General features: G+C 42.8%; 2 protein-coding genes across 5 annotated transcripts in view; one reads left to right on the forward strand and one right to left on the reverse strand.

Moving 5' to 3' along the window:
• Positions 1–406: 406 nt before the first annotated feature.
• On the reverse strand, positions 407–17,120 carry LOC143155258 (kinesin-like protein KIF12). Of its 4 annotated transcripts, XM_076327773.1 has the most exons (18): positions 17,001–17,120; positions 16,744–16,912; positions 16,406–16,659; positions 13,394–13,595; positions 7,818–7,910; positions 7,618–7,696; positions 6,716–6,928; positions 6,150–6,287; positions 5,931–6,072; positions 5,119–5,213; positions 4,904–5,045; positions 4,111–4,229; positions 3,931–4,035; positions 3,732–3,861; positions 3,006–3,231; positions 2,794–2,950; positions 2,323–2,543; positions 407–1,822 (listed from the first exon to the last, which is right to left on the reverse strand). In XM_076327773.1, exons 4-18 carry the CDS (start codon positions 13,585–13,587, stop codon positions 1,483–1,485), a joined length of 2,394 nt encoding a protein of 797 aa, XP_076183888.1. In that variant the 5' UTR covers positions 13,588–13,595; positions 16,406–16,659; positions 16,744–16,912; positions 17,001–17,120; the 3' UTR covers positions 407–1,482. The 4 variants fall into 4 exon arrangements, with proteins under 4 accessions (XP_076183888.1, XP_076183886.1, XP_076183889.1 ...); XM_076327771.1 differs by lacking the exons at positions 16,406–16,659; positions 16,744–16,912; positions 17,001–17,120 and adding an exon at positions 15,274–15,661; XM_076327774.1 differs by lacking the exons at positions 16,406–16,659; positions 16,744–16,912; positions 17,001–17,120 and adding an exon at positions 15,274–15,659 and having other exon boundaries at positions 2,794–2,935.
• Positions 17,121–20,274: 3,154 nt separating this feature from the next.
• Positions 20,275–21,980, forward strand: part of Myo61f (unconventional myosin 61F) — a 29,537-nt gene continuing 27,831 nt past the window's right edge. The window contains exon 1 of the mRNA XM_076327768.1: positions 20,275–20,558. The gene's annotated coding sequence lies outside the window, so the exon portion shown is untranslated. The remainder of the gene's footprint in view (positions 20,559–21,980) is intronic.

The raw sequence follows: 21,980 nt of genomic DNA on the forward strand, positions 1-21,980 counted from the left end.
TAACTCGATTCTGATGTTCTAATAGATGTTCTACCTTATACGGACGCCCTCTACAATACGCATTATCCTCGACCACGATCGCGTCTGATCTATCAGTTCTGTGTTTCTGTTTATCTGACGTGGCAAGATGCTTATCTAATGAATTATGCACGCGTCGCTGGCAAATTATTGGCACGCAATTGCAGAATCGCTCGGGTTGTGTCGATAACGAACACAATGGGTCACATTGTCTTTTTATAGAGTTTTCTTATCGGAGTACACGAGAGACAATGTTTTGTCCATTCTTCTTTGTTTTGAGAGCTTTTTTTTTGTATCGCACGTATTATCTTTAACGACGTTCAGTAACGAACTTAAGATTTCCAGAGTAATTAATACGGGCACCGAGAAATTATGATCGATAAAACAATCAAATATATACTTTATTCCACATAAATTGGTCCACACCATTACCATTGCGGAACATTTTGTTCGAATAAAATCTTACGACTATTCAGAGGTAGAATTCGATAATTTGACCATGATCATTGAAATTCACGCCTAAATCTCACACACAATTATATACTCTACATGGAAATATTTCCTCGACTACGCGTACTACGGTTCTTTGTCGCTTCGAAGGCACGATATTATTGCGTGGTCTTCGAAAATATACTCCCTTGTCTCCCGCTTTCGACGCTGTTTATATCCATACATTACAATTAACGGTTAACTTCTTCAAAACAAATCTGCTTTCTTTCTATTTTCTTTTTCTTTTCTTTATTAGCACACTACGAAAGTTCCGTCCACCGATAAACAGAAAAACTGGAATTCGATTTTTAACAATACCTAACACTGTTAATAAAACTATGTACACGATGTTTCGAGGTAATTGACGTTTGAGAGGGGAATACCTTTCCATTTCTTCACGCTGAATTCGACAACGAGTGAAAATAATATATTTATTTATTTTAGAGATAATTTCAAGGTGAATTTGTCTTTTTGCTCAAAGATTCAAGTATCGTTCAAGAATTCGACGATGTATCCGCACAAGGGTCAGAAAATAAAAATGGAACGCAACAAATACTTCGAATGTGTTCGAACAAAATGAACGTGAAAAGGATCAGGGGAACAAGAAATCGACAAAGGAAACCTACACGGCAACCTATAGAGTCGCGACAAAATCAACTGGCCATTCGTAGGCCATTGATTAACCCCACCAAACTGTTTTGCTATCGGTTTATCGCGTATCTCTTCGCTCGGGTCATTATGCAAATCCGAAGGCACACGCTCTCTGTCTCGAGCAAACACCGCCGATATATCTAACGTAAAAGCAGGAGTCGTGTCTACGTATAATAACTCGCAATAGGGAAAGCGGCCTTGAGAGGTCGATTAAGTTTCATGCAACTACGATTCGACAATCGTACACTTCGCCAATACTTGACCCGGGTCAACGTACGGGAAACAATATCGTCGTACTATCAATATTCGGCTCGAATTGGTTATTCAAAGTGGATTGTCCTCGTCGATCGGGACCGGGCTTCCGAACGCTCGTTGCGTCGTCTCCTCCTCCTTTTCCTTGGAATGGAAGTCGTCCTCGGGTTCCGGAGTCCCAAACGGCGACGAGGTGTGCGACATCGCTGGAAATGGCGCGGTAGGGGCCTCGGATTCCGCCGTGTCCGGAGCAGAGTTCGCCATCTCCAAGGGACCGCTGAGGATCGAGTCTGGGGATTCGTTGAACGAGTGATCGGTCGGTTGAACCGGTTCACCCAGAACCTCGTTGGTTTCCGAGGGCCTTTTTTCCTCCGGGACTGTCGAAGTGCGACGCATGCTCGCCTTCTTGTACCTGTTACCACGCGTCCCTCCAATTAATTCATAGAATAGCAACGACTGCGTCAGCCAGGTTAACACATTGCGGATGGAAGTTTGCCGATTTCTTGCCTCCGAGCAAGTATTCTCGGTGCCAAGCGTACTGCGTTTCGAAAATACACCGACTCACCGATATTTGAATATTCTCGGTGAAAAATATTTGTCCACTGTCGTTTCGGCCTTAGATAGAAGATGACGCCGATACTTGAACGTTTCAACCAAGATAGCGGTGTACAAAGACGTTTCACCGAAGGATCGGATCATTCGAATATCGGAGGTGTATTTTTCAAACGCTGTGTATCTTTAATATGTCGATTTCGATGATATACCTGGCCAACTTCTGTTCCACAATGTGTACAATGATATCCTGTCCATCAAAACAACTATTCGAGACAAGTTATTCTTATTAATCCTTCGCGCCGAAGGATACATACGAGATACCACCTCGGAATGTCGAATCGTCTTATGCAAACTTACTGAGTACCGTGTACCGGTGACATCGTTTGATCCGGGCTCATTCCCATTACACCGGGCTCGTTTCCATTGTCCCACGAATTGTGTCGGCGGTGCTGACTCTTGTCTTTGTACGCCTCGGCTATGTTATTGTAACTACCTAGGATTCTTCGTTTGTCCAACTCTTTCTGAATCTTCTCCGGCATGTTACCCGCGGATCTGTACAGTCCGCGTCTGATGAGATCCTGGACAATAAAAATTATGATACATCGCAACGGTTCTTCGTTTTCGCTTAATTCGTAGAAACTCTTCCGATCTTGATATTTCTAACTCGAGTATTAAATACGGAATGCATACAATTTAAACGAATCATAAACGATCGAGACCATCGAAGAGAATAATACACCTAATTCAACCGAAGCTCGCCGAATAGAGACATTATTGCCACTGTTCACGGTGTCTCTCCTAATGTTTGCCTCGTGTATTTTTACGTACGCTCGAAAATGGTGTCGGTTCCACGTTAGGGTTGGTCCAAACGTTCGTCGCCCCGGGTGCGTTGTTCTCATTCTGGTTCTCGTTTAACACTTCCGCGGAGTAAGTAGGCCTTGCGGGTATGATAGGAGAACGGCAGCACACTCTGCAGTACAGAAACCTACGGGATTAATGAAATATCGACTGTCGGGATCTGACGTGCGTATCGTGCTTACGAGTTAACGTCCTCGAGCTTCTTCAGCAGCCTCTCGTTTTCCCTGCACACGAGTTCCTGGTCCCGTATCACTTGCTCCCTGGTAGCGTACAGTTCAGCGTTCTCCCGGCGAAGTGCCTCGTTCTCGGTGATGTAGGCGTGGATCAGTTGACTCAATTCCGGTCGTTCCATCTCGGACAACTTGTCCAGGTCCACGACTGGCGGCGTTAATGGCACTTTCCTCTCGGCTACGTTTATCGTCGAATTGTGGATAAGTAAAATGGGGAATGATTCGAGAAACTGGTCCGGATTATAGCTTCCTCTTGGACGAAGTTAGAGGTAATTCGTAGCCTCGGTAAGAAGCTACAATCCGGTTTCTAGAACCACTATGAATAATTTCGGTAGCGGAACGACCATCGGCTGTGTATCTAACAGTCGTCTACCGACAATCAGCCAGAAGAAACATTGATATCTCTTCTATCCTCCCAGACGTCCTTACGTTGACGCATCGACCACCGCGTAGACTTTATAAAAAGACCGCGCGCGTGTTTTCAACCGATCGATCTACTTATCAGTACGGTTCGTCGCGACCACGAGGGGCAACGTTTACGTTCAAAATTCGTACAGATCGAAATTTAGACACACAAAGCTGACGAGTAGAATCACGCAGCGGTCGATGTGTTCAATTATATTTATCGTACCACCTGGAGCAATGTTTATCGTTATTAAACAGTCGCTTCCAGATTACCTTTGGATTCGCTACGGATGATATTTTGAGCGTCGGCGTTCAGATGAAGGGCCGCCTTCAGATGTTCGTTCTCGGTCTGAAGCGCGCCCACCTCCCGTTTCAGACTGAGGATCAGAGCTTCCCGCGGATCCTGAACGATTGGATTTCGTTTATATCGCTCGGTTTCGACGCAACATACAATCACTGTTTCTCCACTCACCATTACCACGATCGGTTTCGTGCGTATTTTCTTCACTCTCGCCGCGTACCTCAAAGTGTTCAACGTCTCGCTCGCGTTCGATCGTGCTGGCGATACGCAGGCGATCTAAAAGTATGTTTTTTTTTTCAATAGAAATTACGATTGGAAAGTAACAGAAGAAACGATAGCATCTCGGTTTACCATTAACGTGACGCCGTTCCCTGCTAAACTGTCGGCCAAAAGTTTCGTCAGCTTGCTGTCCCGATACGGAATATGACCACCCTTCCGCTTTCCGTCGCTTAAAGAGGATATGCAGTAACCTTCACGGAGAAAAAGCAACTTTGTAAACACATTGATCGAAGAGTTTCCCGGAAGAGTAGTTGAAGTTTATTTTCTCGCGGTAACTTTTCCGCGGGGGAGGGGTTCGTTTCCACGTATTTTCACGCTATCTCGCACGTTTATCGATTGTCTCGGAGACGTTGACGCCGTGGGAAAAAACTCGTGCCCTTCCGATTCGCCAGTGAACGACTGAGACGATCGATCCTTACGATGCTTTTGCATAATTGACGTCGAAAAGTTCCCGACTCGTAACATTAAACGTAATTTGATTTTCTATTGGCAATCGGGCACGGTTTACATTAACGAAGCAAAGACTCGAAAGCAATTCCACGTACTCCCCGTCGTGCAATGTCAAAGAAGTACAAGTATCGAGTGGAATCGTAAACAATTGGTGCAAGACAATGTTGTTGAAACTCGGATACGTTTGTCGGTACTGAGAATTAACGTTGCACACGGTCCTTGAATGGTAGTCAAGATGAAAATTTCGATCTTTTCAGTTCTTTATTCTCGGTATCGGGAAACGTGCGCAAGTTCCAATATTAAAACTCATCGAAAGTACCAACAGAGAAGGTATTTACAAACACATAAATCAACGATCCTTTTAACAGTTTCCTCGTCGCTACAGAAACATTCGCAAACTTGGCAACGATCGTACCTAGAACCATGAGACTCTTGTTGATGTTATTCGCTTCCTCTAAAGTTTTCCCCTCGCTCTGCGTCTTCTTCGTCATCTCGCTGCCTGCCAAGTCGACGAAGTTGATCTTCCCCTGCTTCGAGATGAACACGCTGTTGTCCATCTGTCGACGCCAATATAACATCCCCATTCGTTTTTATCTCACGTAACGGGAAACTTTCGATCGGATTACTCACTTGTTGCTCAGAAGTAATATTAACGGTGAGAATACTGTGACTTCTGCTGGACTGTTCGTTCATGTTGTGCGCGCCGACAGATCTGTTTCTCATTCCTAAACAGAAATCGAGTTCGTTGTTTCCTCCGTACGCTAACACGGTACCGTGCACAGTACGTTTTACGATTTACATTAACTAGGGATCTTTGTACGGAGTTTACCGACTTCCAAACGCTCTCTAACTTTCGAATTTCTTTTTCTTTGAATTTTGTGAACAAAGGGAATAACAATCTGAATTCTATGATCAGAATCTAGCTAACTTTACAGTAACGTGTAACGTTCGAGCGTAGATAGGATATTGGGTCGTTCGGCAAGTGATTTTCCAAAATGGAGAATGTATTATATAATTTGATAAAATATTTGTACACTCTGAACAAAATCGTGTTTCGTTTTTGCCAAAGAAAACGAAATGACTTTCCGAGCAATCCAATAGAATCTAGCCAGCTGTACAGGAACGTGAAACGTTCGAGCGTAGATAGATACAATATTAAAAGATTGAGAGGACTCTGTATCGAAATGCGACGGTAAAAAATGGCGCTAAAATCATCGGGAAAGTTTCCAAGTTAACGGACGATGGCACGATTGCTATTCCTTCGATTTTACCGAAGGAAAGTAACGACGAGAACGATGACGACTAGCTTTCGTCGCTTAAAGAACGTCAACGTAAAGCCAGATTTTCTCCAGCGGCACGGAAACGAGCTGCTCGTAGGGGGTCGATCGAAAGGGGTTGAGGTCTGTCTGTCCAGGTGCAAAAGCGAAGATCGATAACGGTACCTTCTTCGAGAACCGCCAGAAGGTCGTCAAGCTCCTCGCACTCGACGGTGAAAAGATTCTCGACGAAGAAGCCTCGTGTCTTTTTGCTCCAACGGACCATGAGCGGTTTTCTCGACGTGCCGGGATTCAACAGATCTATTACCTGCGGGCAAAAGCTGACTATGAAACCGACGATACGGACGATCCGTTCTGATTAATTCGATTCAATGTTTACCCGACCTTTTCGTTGTAGATTTCCAAGAACGAGGCCTTGAGAACGAAATTGCACTGTTGTCGCTCCTGAAGGAGTTTGAATAGGTAGACGAAAGACCGGAAGACCAGACCGTTATTCTCCGAGTAATGTTTCATTTCTTCGAACTGTCGTGAAGTAAACGTATAAACGAAATATCGGTAGTGTAAATACGAAAACGATAGAAATTAATCCGTCGTGTACAAAAGAACAGAGTAACGCAACCCCCCCACTGTCGATAGTTTTGTTTGTTCTTGGATAGAGGAAAACATCGTGCGCAAGTAGGAAACAAGAAGTGAAATTTACTACCGTGTTATTATCTTATCGACGCACATCGATTAGCATTAACCTTTCTATTACGTTGATACCAGCCTTCAATCCGGCCAGGCGTTTTAATACATTATTTATTGTACGCTCTAGATGTTGTTTCCTGGTTAAAGTTTTTGCAAACGTTCCTTCTAACCAATGGATAAAAGAATCGTCGATATTCGTCGAAAGACTTCGTCAAATTGAGAGCAATAATTCCACAGGATTTCATCTATTGCTTTTCACTGACCATTTCTGGAGGTCCTGTGAGGGTGTGAGTTTTCCCGCTTCCGGTTTGCCCGTAGCAGAACGCGGTACAGTTAAACCCCTCCACCGCCATTTCGATGAGCTTCTTGGCACCCGAAAACTGCAGTATATCTTCCTGACTGGCCGTAGGCTCGAAGACGACATTGTACGAAAATAATTTACCTTTCTTGTCGGCACTGCTCGCAAATCCTTCGCACTGTAAGAGTACATATCTAATGAGTGCAAGATACCGCTGTAAGAAGACTTGGATTCGTTTTTAATCCATTACTTCTCAAGCACCGACCCTTCCTAGACCCTAGTAAAACGCATCGACGTGAAACATGGAATATTGAAAAATACTTCTTGTCCGTATTGCTTGCAAACCCTTCACAATGTAACAGTACACATCTACTGAACATAAGATACCACTATAAGAAGACTTCGATTTATTTTTGATCCTTTACTTTTTCTCAAGCACCGATCTCCCTAGACCTCTACGAAAGTAATTTTCTATATCCAGTGTTCCACGTTGATACCTTTCTCCAATGTAACAGTACATATCTACTGAGCATAAGATACCACTGTAAGAAGACTTTTCGATTTATTTTTGATCCTTTACTTTTTCTCAAGCACCAATCTCCCTAGACCTCTACGAAAGTAATTTTCTATATCCAGTGTTCCACGTTGATACCTTTCTCCAACGTAACAGTACATATCTACTGAGCATAAGATCCTTTACTTTTTCTCAAGCACCAATCTCCCTAGACCTCTACAAAAGTACTTTTCGATATCCAGTGTTCCACGTTGATACGTTTCACGTTTATTTACAATTGTCTATTTATCTCAGCTCGATTTACTACCGTTATATTAGCTGTGGACGAGCCAAGATAAGGACGAATCGCTTACATATATTTGTCCATCTCCGGGAAACTGCACCGCCGTATCATCGCCGGCTTTGACTTCCCTATTGCTAAGCGGACGAACCCTGAAAGACAATGCAACAGACAGATTGTAAAATCGAATCGATAACGTAGATTGTGCAATTAATTTTCCCCGTATCGCGTGATAAGTAGCACCGTAATCGAAACGGTACACGTTTTCGATACCTGACAACGACGTTTATGTTATTCTCTGGAAGCAAGTGTTTCGTCGCGATCACCCTCTTGTCACCGTCAACCAGCCTCTCGATACTGCCGGTCCTGTGAACAGAAATCAACGAGAACTATGATGTACTCGGTTCAGAGACCAACAGCTTTCCGTACAATCGTAACATTCTCCTCTTTCGTCATCGTACGTTTCAATTGAGAGTAACTGCCCGGCTGTTTCGCGTTTGACCTCCTATCATGGGGATTCAATAATTGAGAAGGTTCAATCAATCGGACCAAGCGAAACTGCCCGAGGGGAAATCGCGTGATTGGCCAACTTTATTTTACGATTTCGTTCCCGTACCTCGGTTTCGTGCCACTGAAAAATCGTTGCGGCCTCTCTCAATGATTTAAGAGAGTTTGATCGCGAAACCGTCGACTCGACCGAACCGAACATTTTATTTATTTAAAGGTAGGATTCTTTCGAGTTTCATATCGCCAATAGAGCAACCGCGAAGCAGTACCGGATCGGTTCGGTTTAACAGTTCAATGTTCTGCTCGTTACCTTCTTTATATTCTATTAGGTACGAAAAGTATTCCAATTAACTTCGGAAAGTCATTTAGTTTTCTTTCGATGAAAACGAAACACGATTTTTTTACAGTGTACAAACATTTTACTAAGTTACATATTCTCCATTTTGAAGAACGAAATGACTCTTCGAACAACCATAGATACGAAGTTATAGAAAAGTTAACGCTCTTTATCGATCGTGAGAGCTCAGTTTTGAAAAAATAAGTTCCTCCGGTGAACAATGCGTTAATTATCGATCGATCGTTCGATCGAACGCGCAAGTGTGTTTCCACGGAGTCTCATCGGGTTGGTTCGCCGGTTAATGCACTTGGACGAATACGGGGACAGGAACTATGCGTTTAACCATCTCGCTATAGCATCGCGTGTGACGTAACTGCATTACACACGCGTTGCACTCTTACGCGATCAATTTCGCGGCAGCGTTGGTTTGGAGCGTTGCTTATGGTTGACCGTGTGTGCCGTTTCGCGGTCGCACCGAACTATAGAGCAGCTTATCGCGATTGGGAATTACAATTACGTTAAAAGCACGATAAAATGCAAGGTTTTCGTTGTCGAACGTCGTGCCGAGCGCGACGACAACATTGAACGACATTGTACAACATCGAACGACATTTCCAACCGTTGAAGAAACGACTCGTTTTCACGAAACGGCGTGTAAAATTCCATCGAGAAAATTATAATGTTCGCGACTCTCGACCGACGATTTTCCCTCCCCCTTTGGTATTTTTTTTTTTTTTTAATGTACTTTTCCTTGAATTCGAAAATACAAACGATAACGTTCACGCGGTTCGTTACTTGAATCACGCGAACGTGGGACGTTTTATCGTTCGTGAACGTCACCGTTCGTTAATGTATCTAAAACTACACGCATGTTTCTTGCGTATGCATGGTGATTTACATTTAGAAACGCGATCGTATCGTAATGCTCGAGGACGCGTGGAAAAATCGAGACCTGTAAATGGATAGATCTAGTGACCCATGGCTCGTTGATGGAACGCGGGGATGGGTGAAATTTTATTCGAATAAAAGCAACTTCCAACCATTTATTCGCTTCGTTTCATTTTTTTTTCTCTCCATTAGACGAAATGAGTCGCGAAGAAAAAAGCGTTTAAACTTTTATCGAGATGTAATAGATTGTCGATCCCCTCAAGAACGGTGATATATCATTGGAGACAATAATGGGTTACCAAACGACTGGTAAAAAAATTTGGAAATTTTCAACCGACTTTTGTTGAATGTTTCTATCGGGTTGTTCGAAAAATGATTTTGTTTTCTAAAATGGAGAATGTACAATTTAATAAAATGTTTACAAGCTTTGAAAAAATCGTGTTTCATTTTCACCAGAAAAAACGAAACGATTTTCCGAACAATAGATTTCACCGAGAGATGTAGAGTTAATCGCGTTGTTAGTGCATCAGCTTCGGAAATAGAAGAGATTTTACATAGAAAATCGATCATCGAGTCTCAAGACCGGCACCGGGAACAAAGAAATTCAATTTTCTTTACGGTTGTCACGCTGTGAGTCAGCTGTCGTCGTAAATTCAACGTTTGACAATTATCCTAGCATGTACCGATTCCTGTTACCGATGACACACCGAGGCTTCGCTTACTATCGTGTAACAGCGCACTTTGTCGGCTCGTAATTCGTCTCGCCATTGGTATCTGGATTGCAACGAAAACTGATAAAATCGTCCGACGGTATTATACGATAATACGCGACGTGTCCGTGTATACACGAAAGAGTCGATATATCAATCGATGTCATCGTCGTTTCTCTATCTTCGTGCACCGTTTTCTTCATCGCGTTTCCCTTCTCGTAGAGAAGAAAGATCCTCGGTGACGGTTCGACCGTTAAAAAGTTTCGCAGTGCGTGACAACGCGACGAGATCCAACCTTGCCTCGACTACGCGATGATTTAAGCGATTCTCGAGGTCTGCTCGCGACAAAAATCCTCGTCCCGTCGTTCGCGAAATCTCCGTAATGGTTGATTTCGAAACGACGCGAACAACGTCGAGTGGAGGAGACAGTGGAGACAATGGAGTAAGAATATTTCTTACTCGAAGTATTCGAAAGTATTCTGTCGTGGAAATTTTACGTTTCCTCACGAAACGTGCAAAAATTCTATTACTTCGTTGTAAGAGAATTACAATTTGTGGAGACAAAGCGTGGAGACAATGGAGTAAGAATAGTTCTTATTCGAAGTATTCAAAAGTATTCGGTCGTGGAAATTGTCTCCACAAATTGTAATTCTATTACTTCGTTGTAATCGAATTACAATTTGTGGAGACAAAGCGTGGAGACAATGGAGTAAGAATAGTTCTTGCTCGAAGTATTCGAAAGTATTCGGTCGTGGAAATTGTCTCCACAAATTGTAATTCTATTACTTCGTTGTAATCGAATTACAATTTGTGGAGACAAAGCGTGGAGACAATGGAGTAAGAATAGTTCTTGCTCGAAGTATTCGAAAGTATTCGGTTGTGGAAATTTTACACTTCCTCACGAAACGTACAAAAATTCTATTACTTCGTTGTAAGAGAATTACAATTTGTGGAGACAAAGTGTGAAGACAACGAAGTTCTTACACAATGTATTCGAAAGACTTATTCATCTACGATGACGATTGCGCGGAGGAGTAAATATTTCAAGGATTCTCCTCCCTGTTACGTTCATTACGATATCCGTTTATTACGTTTCCTCGCGAAACGTACAAAAATTCTATTACTTCGTTGTAATTGAATTACAATTTGTGGAGACTAAGTATGGAGACAATGGAGTAAGAATACTTCTTACTTGAAGTATTCGAAAGTATTCGGTCGTGGAAATTTTACGTTTCCTCACGAAACGTACAAAAATTCAATTACTTCGTTGTAATCGAGTTACAATTTCTGGAGACAAAGTGTGGAGACAATAAAGTTCTTACACAATGTATTCGAAAGACTTATTCATCTACGGTGACGATTACGCAGAGGAATAAATATTTCAAGGATTCCCCTCCCTATTACGTTTATTACGATATCCGTTTATTACGTTTCCTCGCGAAACGTACAAAAATTCAATTACTTGGTCGCAATCGAATTAGAATTTGTGACGCGGGTGTATTAAAGCTAAATATTATCGGTCGCGTTCGCCGTACAGAAAAAACATGTGTTTCTCGTGTCCGAGCGTTCAGATCTCTTTACATAGGCACACGTTGGCGATTGTCACGATATTGACCGACAGAATAGACAACCAGGCAAGGTCCCGCAATCGATATACGGCATCGAAATGTGTCGCAACCGCGACGAGTCTGTCCGTCAATGTCCCGTACGTACGACAAGGGTGGGTTGTGACACCATCGGTCAGAAAATTGAATCTAACGACGCTTGTTGAAGTCTTCCTCGATAGTTCGTGTCGAGGACTTATCCGCGTCCTGGATCTACGGGACCAATTTTCAGAGAACGATCGCGCGCGTTCCGAGTCGCTCTTCTTCGGAATGTATGTATTTTCTCTTCGGCGTCACTCGGCGGGTGGTCGTTCGTTTATGGTGATTTCGATTCCAGGTAGCTTTCCACGTGACAATTTTTTCTTCGTCCAGGTGCTCACCGATCGCGATGCATCATCTATCGCGATAAATTCGTGCGGTAGTTTTCCTTCGGTCGATACTCCCGAACCGGTTTTCTATTTCCTTGGAACAAATTGTATTTAACTTTCTTTGTTCGGTACTTTCTTTTCTCGAGATTCTCTTATTGATACTCGACGATTGCTCGAGACTCGCGAATACGATACGTAGGAATTTTCGTTATTTACGCTCACGGACACGACGAGAGATCTCCAACGCTGCGAAACGAATCGGTGTCCGATATCTGTACGTTTCGTTGGTTATCGCAACGCGGGATCGTCGATAAAGAGAATTTATCTACTTTCGGCGATTCGCTGGAAGACGATCGTTCGCACGATTCGTTAATCGATCGACAACCAGACGTCATTTGCGTAGACGTTGACCGTTTGTTTTAATGGACGACGGAAATAAATAAGGTAAACCGCCGCCACGGTTAATTAACACCCGTGTCGTTGATTACTCCGTACATCGTGTTGGTCTCGTTGATGAAATATTTAAATAGATCGATAATATCGACGAGAATGCCCGTTTGCACTCTCCATTAACGTAAAATGGCGATAGAAATATTGATATTACGTCAGATAGTGTCGACGCGAGTTAATGGACGGACTATTGGGGAGTATAACGAGTTTCAACTTCGTTAGATCGAAGACGGGTTATTTTTACATCGACGGGTTAATTTACCTTACATCTAAACACGATGATTCTCGATTAGCGCGGATAGATAGAGGATTGTTACAAATGATCAATTAACGAGTGTTAGCGAATTAGGTAACGCGGAATATAATTCGATTAACTCGTGGTTCGGGGTTCCGTGAAACGTTATACCGAGATCTCGTCACGTTTCGGTGAATTTCACTTTAACTTTAATTGGATAAATTTTCTCGACTTCGCGATCCTCGAATCGGAGGCAATTCGAGTTACGAGACCGATGTTGGGTATAGTGCGTCGACGTATACTAGGTTGTTCGATAAGTTTTGTCGTTTCTTCCATTTTAACCCTGAGCACTCGAGGCCTCGAGAAAATCCTTTAAGTGGTAAACTTAATCCGAAATGGAACATTTTTATATACTTCGCGTACATGCGTTTACACTCTACGAGAACGTAATATTTCAATTCAAATTTAACTTCCAAACAACGAAGTTTTCCCGAATCGAAAATAGTACAGTGAATTAGGCGGCGACCGAGGATCTCCTCTCGAATGCAAATGGGTTTAAAAAAATACTATGACACTTCTTCTAATTCGAACAAGTGTAAATATAGGAACGAGTCGACGGATCTAAATGAAACTTTACAGTAGTAAAGTACTCGTCAAACAGTAGTAACATCTTTGGAAAAATAAAACAACGAATCTAATAGCTCCGTTTCTTCCAGAACGATAAAATTTATCGAGCAACCTATTACTTACTCGCTTCCCCTGGATTGAAGCAAACTACTTTTCACGACTCTCTTCACGCTGGAATTGCTCTTTCCCGGACTATTTCCCCTGGATGCGGTCTGATCGATCGGACTGTTGCCCCGTGATCTTCTGTTAATCTTCTTCGCATTGTCTCGTTGGGGACTCGCGCCTCGAGAAGGCGACGGATTTTTCACAAGCACCATTCGTCAACCTTTAGCACGGAAAATGTAAAAAATTAAGAAATTTCAACGGTGGACAACCGGAATCGAGACCACAAGTTTCGAACCAAGTTGCAGAACCTGTTTAAGACTAGATAAATATACGTTACATAAATATACGTTGGATCTTCTTTTTTATACTGTTCGAGAATATCGAGAAAAATATATAGGGTAGTATTTAAAAGATTATCGATAATGTTAAGTTCTCTTGGGAATAAATAATGTTATGTAACGTATAAACTTGTTCCATCGGACAGTGCAACTTTGTTCTCGTTTAAAGAGTTTCTTACAGAACTATACTTAACGGAGTCGTTCGAATGTTGGGTTGTTCGGAAAGTGATTTTCCAAAATGGAGAATATATAATTTGATAAAATGTTTATACCAGAGAAAACGAAACGATTTTCCGAACAAGCCAATATTTTCATTTAAATGGACCACCCTGTATATTTATTTGTCGATCGACTATACTTAACGAACGAATAGAACTCTATTCAAGGAAAAGAGTTTCTATTGAACACGTTTTCGTGCGATTTGTGCCATTCTCATGAAACGTTCGCCGCGTTCCGTATCATCGCAAACAATTAAAACCATCCCAGTCGGACGAGATTGACGGCGAAATGGTTAATTTTCCTGGGCTCACAATAGTGAAAGCCTTTATGTTTCTAGCGTATGCACGGCTCCGACGAAAATTTATACAATAGAGGCCGGTTAATTACCCGCGTTTGCTTACGGGATAAGGTCTCCGGTGAATGGTAATTTCGCGTTACTATAATTGCAGCGAAAGTTTCGACGTCGACTAATTACGATTTCATACAAGTTCCAACTCGTCATCGATAAACTAAATCATGGCCGAAGAACGAAACATAAATAAACATAGAACAATCGGCAGAGTTGCAAAGCGTTTCTCTTTACACGATTTTATGCAAATAAACGAGATTGTAACGAAACTGGGAGCGCATGTATCTCCGAGCTGACTCGCATGCTCCTTGCGTGTTTTACACATGGACCAGCGAGACTCGGTTATTTAGCGACTTCGTTCCGGTCAGTTCACTGTACACCTTTCATTTTGCACCTTTCATTTTTACAATAATTAACGTAAACGCGGCGGTTTGTGCCACGATTTTGAAAGTGAAAGCCAATAAGATCGGCGGTAAAATCGTTCCGCGTGAGTCGTCGTTTTGAGTGCCGTTCGAAGAAAAAAAAAAAAAAGAAAAAGGAAGAAAAAAAAAAGTGAAACATCGTTGGATTACTTTTTCCTATTGACGAACGCGTCGAGCGATTAACGAGCGAATAATACGACCTTGACGATTAACGAGCAAAACGGTCCCGAGATAATGCCACTTTTTAACAAGGTGACCAAACGATAAGGAAAAAAATAAGTCAGAACACAAGTAACTTCTACATCTATACTCTTTATCGATGTATTTTCTCTGACGTTAAAATCTCTTGAATGTAATATTCGCGCGTTGCATTAGGGTCGCGAAGTTTCACGATACAAACTTCCTAGCCGAGTTTCGAATTGTCTATCTCTATGATCCGGCCGTACAGCGGTCCGTGGATCACGGAATCAAATATTTACATTCAAGGAAACGTCGCAAACTTTCTCGTAGCCAAGTAGCATAATTCTAGAACCGTTTCAATCGTTGAAACGCGAATCAAAACCCGCTTACATTCGAAAGTTCATGGATCGTTCAAAGGTGTCCCGTCACTCGAACGCGTCCATCTGTAACGCCGATCGATCCACGATTCGATCGATTTCTTCGCCGGCTCTCTAACGAGAAAATCCCAGAATCCTTCGCGGTGAACAACCACCGACGTAACGCGATCAACCTTGTACTTGGTTCGGACGACGGAAACTCGTGCAATAGCAAGAACAGACGGCACGTTACTGACACTCGAGGGGTGGTGGTTTCGAGGGTGGTTGCTGGTTTTTCCTATAGTCGGCGTTAGCCAACCGATCGAAACGGTGTCCAACGTTGTATATTCAAACGCATCCGTTTCCCGGTTCCTCTTCAACACCCCCCCACCGTCGGTCATCGTCCACGTAGACGTCGATGTTACGTCAGAGTGAACTTGACACTTGGTGCTCGAGGTGCACGATCGCCCCCCCTGGATGATCAATGGGCCAGCAGCTTCAACTTGAACTTCCATGCAAATTGCTAGATGAAAATAGAGTCGTTACCAACGAGTGACCGGGCCGCGGTACACGCGGTACATGACATAAGTCGTTCAATTATTAAAGTGCATTCGATCACTAAAAGATTCATAATTACCGGCCTTGGGGTCGCGTTCCTTGAGGATCGTGAATTATGAAAGGGAGGAACGATTCCAGAAATTTCGTCACGGTACGAAAATATTATACGTTTCGTACGCGTCGGATACGTGTACTCGACGAAACGATTGATTTTCGTTTACACGGGGCACCTCGGCTCCGTGTACTCGTCGGACTGATTTTATCTATCCGCTCGGGGTCTCTTACGAGGTAACGATCGTTAATGCGTTAAGACACGCGAAGATAAAATTCCGATCGCAAATGGCCGATCGAGCGACGATTCTACCCAGCCTCGTCGTTCTCGTCATCTTGTTTCCATCGCGAACTCCTACGACTCGTCGCGATGCAACGCACGATGAAAGCCTCAAGGAGAAGCGAGCGAGCAAGCGAGCGAACGCTACGAAGAAGCTCCGAGAACGAGTTTCCACCGTGGCGGACAGGGAAAAAGCCGAAACGAATCGTCGACGTCCAGAGTCGTTCGGCTCGAGAATTACGGGAGGATCCCCGCGGAAATGACCAGCTATAAATACACAGGAGTCGGCGCTGTAAACTTTATTGCGGCTCGTTTTCCGTCGCGGGTTCGCCCGCCCGAAGAAAATGCGCGTCTCTCGAAAAATTCCACGCTGCCGCCGCTGTTTCTGCAATCCACCCCGCGAGTCTCGACGCTCGCTGCCAGTATTTTTGCACCGACGTGGTTTATTCCTGGCGAGGACTTGGTCACGCTGACACCGTCTTCGAGATACCGTGCTCGTCTCTATTTCGGTCGCCGGTTTGTTATCGTAATCTGGAACCGAAGATGGACAAATTTCATTAGATCGTTCGAGAACATCTTTGTTCTTTCGATTTAGAGTCGCTCTGGGTGTCGTACCCGTCCCTATTTACGTCTACGGTCGATCGTTATAATCTGGTACCGAAGAAGGAAATTTTCGATTACGTAGTTCGTTCGAGGACAATTGGGTTACTTCGATTTTCGATGGCTCTGGATCACGTCTGGATCGTACTCTTCTCTATTTTGGTCCTCACTTCGTTATCGTAATCTAGAACCAAAATAGAAAAATTGTTGTAATCTGCTACCGAAGAAGGAAAATTTCGATTACGTAGTTCGTTCGAGGACATTTGGGTTACTTCGATTTTCGATGGCTCTGGATCACGTCTGGATCGTACTCTTCTCTATTTTGGTCTCCACTTCGTTATCGTAATCTAGAACCGAAATAGAAAAAAATCCGATCGCGTCGCTTGTTCGAGGATATTTTCGTTAGTTCCACTTGGGGTGGATCTGGATTATTAGGTCTGGGTCGTGCTCTTCTGTATTTCCGTCACCAGTTTGTTGTCGTAATTTGGAACCAGAAGAGGAAAACGATTGTCGCTTGTTCGAGGACACATTTTCGATATCTCCGATTTGGACGTGGATCGAGTCTGGTTCGTGTTCTTCTTTATTTCAATCTTCGGTTTGTTACCGCCGATCTGGAACCAAAGATGGAAAGTTTCGTTAGTTCGAGGGAGAGTGACAAAATCGAGAAACGAGGGCGTAATTGGTGGTCGATCATTAGCAGTCGAGTCTCGAGCGTTGTCTGACTAACGGTCGCAAAACTACGTTAGCGGTATTTATCGTAGTACTAGATGGAACACAGGTGGAATAATAATCGATCCGCTCTTGGCGTTTGCACGCTTTAGAATGGGACCACCAGGGCGATGAAATTATCCGATGGATGAACAGGTGAGTCATAGGTGCGATGCTTTCGTATTGCGAATGGAAGTCGAGATAATGTTTAGAATCTTTTGCGAGGGATAATTGCTATTTAAATAACATTGATGATATTTGATTTGGAAAAAGAAATTCGTAATACTATTTGGCTAGAAATTGTTTCGATCGATGTAAGAACTCTGTAACTTAAATTTTCAAAATTATTTTTAAATTTCAAAAATAATATCCTGAATTTAACAATTTAAACTTTGATTCTTATATGGATAAAGATCTTTGACATTGCGAGGGAAGATTAACACTGCCGAAAAGGAAACGCGGATATCGAGTGACTTCGTCTCGTTATAGGATTCCGGCGCAGCAACAGTTGTCACGGGATTAATGATGGAAAGCTGAGTACCTCGGAAGTACTTTTTGCCCGCAACCTTTGGAATCGCGAGTCACTAGCAATTTCACGAAAGCAGGAGGTTGTTTCCTGAGTGCGCGATACAAATAAGCGGCAACGTCTTTCAATTGTCGGAGACAATTAGTGATCGTTTATCGTCTGGTATCGAAATAGCGTTTGAGCTTACTTAGAAAATAAAATGAACACGTTCCGAACACCCTGTGTAACGAAAAAGTAACATCGTATCTTATTCGCGAGTATCTATATAGATTAAGTTATTATGTTATTTATACGCAGCGCGAAAAAGAATTTATCCAAACGATAGCGTTGCGATGACGGCTATTGCAATCTTATCTTTGTAAAATTAATATTACTAGTCGGTTGCAATGCTACTCTATTCTCACATTATGTAGAGAACGATATACGATATTGAAACGATAAGGTTTGCTTTCGCGTCAGGTGTGGTCGAATAGTTGTTCAGATTTTGTCTCGATGGTACAATAATAATAATGTCTGATAATTTTGAAGTAGAGTAAAAAGGAAAAAAATTATAAAAAGTACGATTCGGCGGTACAAATTATTACTGTAATGTAGGGGATACCCGAGAGCTATAGGTTACTCCAGGGCGAAAGTGGCATTTATCGTACTTCGTGCCAACTTGCTTGGCTGACATTAAGCCGAGTGCAGACGATGCAGCCTTAATACCGGTTTAGTACGAGGGGTCGTGTTGCAAGTCGGTTAGTTTTCATAAATAAATGATTGTTGAAGAAGGTAACCATGACGTAATGAAGATTCATTTCGGCTAGATCTGGGTTAGTTCTCCATTAGTACGAGTTGGGTCTTGGATCTCGATTAGCTCCGAATCAAGTCTTGATTAAGTTGAGTTACGTTTAAGTGCATGATGATTTGGCTCGGATTTAGTCACTTCTTACTGGGCGTGGCATTGAACAAACTTTCGGTCGATAAGAAATGTACATCGTGTTCTGCAAAGAGAAAAGATATTTTTATTGGTTACGTGCGAGTTATTTATATATTAAAATTGCCGCGGGACAAGCAATTCATATTTATAACGGCATACAGAAATGGTAGTGCAGGGGTTGCGTGATATAGATATACTCGTGGATGTATATAGCCGACACGGAAGAGTCAGTGGCTATAAGTAAATTAGAGTATATAAGGGCGCTGCATATTCGGGCTTCCTAATATAAAGTTGCACTTTTCCGAGCGATTACCGGCAGCAACCGTCGGTAAAAAGCAACTGTTGATTCTCGTATTCGATCTTGCTCGATAGCAATCCCACGATTCTCGCGTGTTCGAATAACAGAAAATAATTAGAAACAAGTTCATTCTCCTTTGTGCATCCTTTTCCCGGGTATTTCCTTCGTTGATATACGATCGATCGGTTCCGATTTCTTTGGAGAATCGTGTCATAACTCGTTGCAAGGTTCAACGAATTCACGGAAGCGCAACGAAGTTAAGTGCACTCAATTATGCAGGAAGTGCACTTAGGTCGTTAGGGAGAAACGTTTTATTCGACGAAAGGAAATGCGCGCGCGCCTTTCCATTCATCCAGATTGCCCCGTGAAACGCTTCCTTTGTGTACTATATGACGTTTATATATTTTTCCTCCGCAACGCTGCCAGATATCGATCAGCGATTTAAACGAAGTTCACGCGCGAGGTAATTTAAACCAATTACAGAAATCGTCGAGTGTGACAACTCGCGCAACGATTATAATACTTTGCTTTACCAACGCGCACGCTACACGGTTCCTTACCTATAAAAAGACACCGTTTTCACGTGCTCGTGGTTTCGAAACTGCCCTAAAAGTTTGCCCTCTGTCGTGAGAAACGATAATCGTAGTCGCCCACATAGATAACCTCGACGCGCATAACGTGAAAACGGTCCCAGAGATCTCTTTCAAAATGTTTCTTATTTCACCACGGTTTCGAAACGTTGAACCTGAACACCGCTTACACAAACGCCATCTGCCTCCGGTGCGTGCACGCGGGAACAAAGTGGCTGGTGATTTCCTTAGGATTTTGAAATTCCCCGAAAAAAAGACGTTCTCCTGTAGACTGGCGCTCGTGCACGGCTGCCTGCGCCTGAAATCGACGACACATACGCGCCTGTACACGTGCACACAAACACGCGGTCACACGGAGGGAATGGGCCGCTTCTCCTTCTCTGTTGTGCCTTCGAACGCCTTCCTTTTCTCCTCCACCACCTTCTTTCTACGGCACAGAGAGTTCCTTTAAGCCGGCAGTTTCGTGTGTTACACCGTAGCGTGTGCATACAAGACCACATAAGTTTACGCTCTAGAGGCGAACACAAAAGGCGCCTCGAGATCGCCGGAACGAGTTCTCCAGGTGTCATCCAGGTGTACGTCGATAGTTGACTCCCGTGCTCGGGCTCGAGCCAACGAAGATAAACAAAAGTAAAAGTCCTGGGAATCTCTTTAACACGCGCGATCCTGAAATTTCGAAAGTGCACGTCTTTGTTTCAATATTAGTCGGTTGTGATCGGGCTTTGTGATGTGACGAGTTTCGTGGGTGGACGCAGTGTCACGTTTTGCAAGAGGGTGATCAGGTTCAGGGTAAGTTTAGGTTAATCGTATTTTTATTCGATTACGTCCGGAAGGTGTTCGTATTGTCACGTGGTTTCGGTCAGGTGTAAGAAGCTTCTAAGAGTTCGATTTTGACAAAATTCTGGGCATCCTTGGCTCAAAATTGTATACATCGCTGTTTCTTTGAAACAAATATATAGTCTCTTTCTTTCTCATCGAATATTTTATCGATGTCAGAATTTTTATGTAGCATAAAGTTTTAGATGTTTGTATCGGTTTTTGTTAAAAATATAAAAAGCAAGTGGCGCACAAGCTGTGCTTTATGCCATTGGCATCTGGAACACGAGTCACTGAAACGAAATTGCAAACATCTCGTGCTTTTATTAGGAGATGCACGGATTGCCGCAGATGCGCCACGAGGAGGTCTGCAACATCGTGCTCGGAACATCTTTTTCTCGTAAATCAATTGTACAGAGGCGTTTTCGTGTGTAATTTATTTCACAATTCGTGTTTGCGACAGACATGAGGAAACTATTTTGCAACGTGAAATAATTTCGGTTGTAAAATAAATCTGACATTCGGAAACGACACTTTTTACGCACACTATTCAAAGAACGCACGTTTGAGGTTACTTGTTTGTCAATCGATGTTTTCATACTTATTTCACAAAGTATACTTTGGTATTCCTCGTAAATTCTCGAAATTGATCGGTTATAGCTCATAACGTTCGCAACGTTTTCGAAGTTGAAACGTTCAAATATTGATTGTATATTTAGAACTCGATTTACAGCGAACTATAATTGACCACGTGCAAGTGGGAGTTCGGTAAAAGGGTCAAGCAAGTTTATTAAGACGACGTTCGAAGAACTCACTGAATCGTTGTCTGGTTCGATTTATGATTAACGGTTTAACTGTTTTGATAAAGATGTCATTGGTCAGCCAAGGTCAGTTTTGAACCTCCTTGGCGTTATACATTTGGTAGGTGTTTTCTTTACGTATGCATTTTTGTAAACAAAGAAAATTAAACCGCCTTTTAATCGCAACGAGAATGTCGTAAATAATTATGGATATCTATACCTGAAAAACAACAATCGGTCCTAATTCTAATCTTGCTCGTTTTCTCGCACAAACAAAGACGTAAACGTTCGAGAGAGGAATGACGGTTACAACGAAGCCATCGTCCTATGAACCTATGATCCGTTGAATCCAAATCGGTCGGTATGATCGGGTATCGATACATTGGCACTTGCTCGTTACAACAGATGGTGACGTCAAACTATTGTACCTATTGCGATACTACTTATCCAACATCGTCAAGTCAAATTTCTTCAATAAATAGTTGTTATCGATGGTTCGATCGATTCTGATGAATCATCGACGCTACTGTATCTCAATTTTCTTTTGTCTCGTGTTGCACCTTTGAAAAAAATTAAGTACGAAATTCGTTCAGAA

The sequence above is a fragment of the Ptiloglossa arizonensis genome, chromosome 2, assembly GCF_051014685.1.
Source record: "Ptiloglossa arizonensis isolate GNS036 chromosome 2, iyPtiAriz1_principal, whole genome shotgun sequence".
In the NCBI taxonomy this organism is placed as follows: domain Eukaryota; kingdom Metazoa; phylum Arthropoda; class Insecta; order Hymenoptera; family Colletidae; genus Ptiloglossa; species Ptiloglossa arizonensis.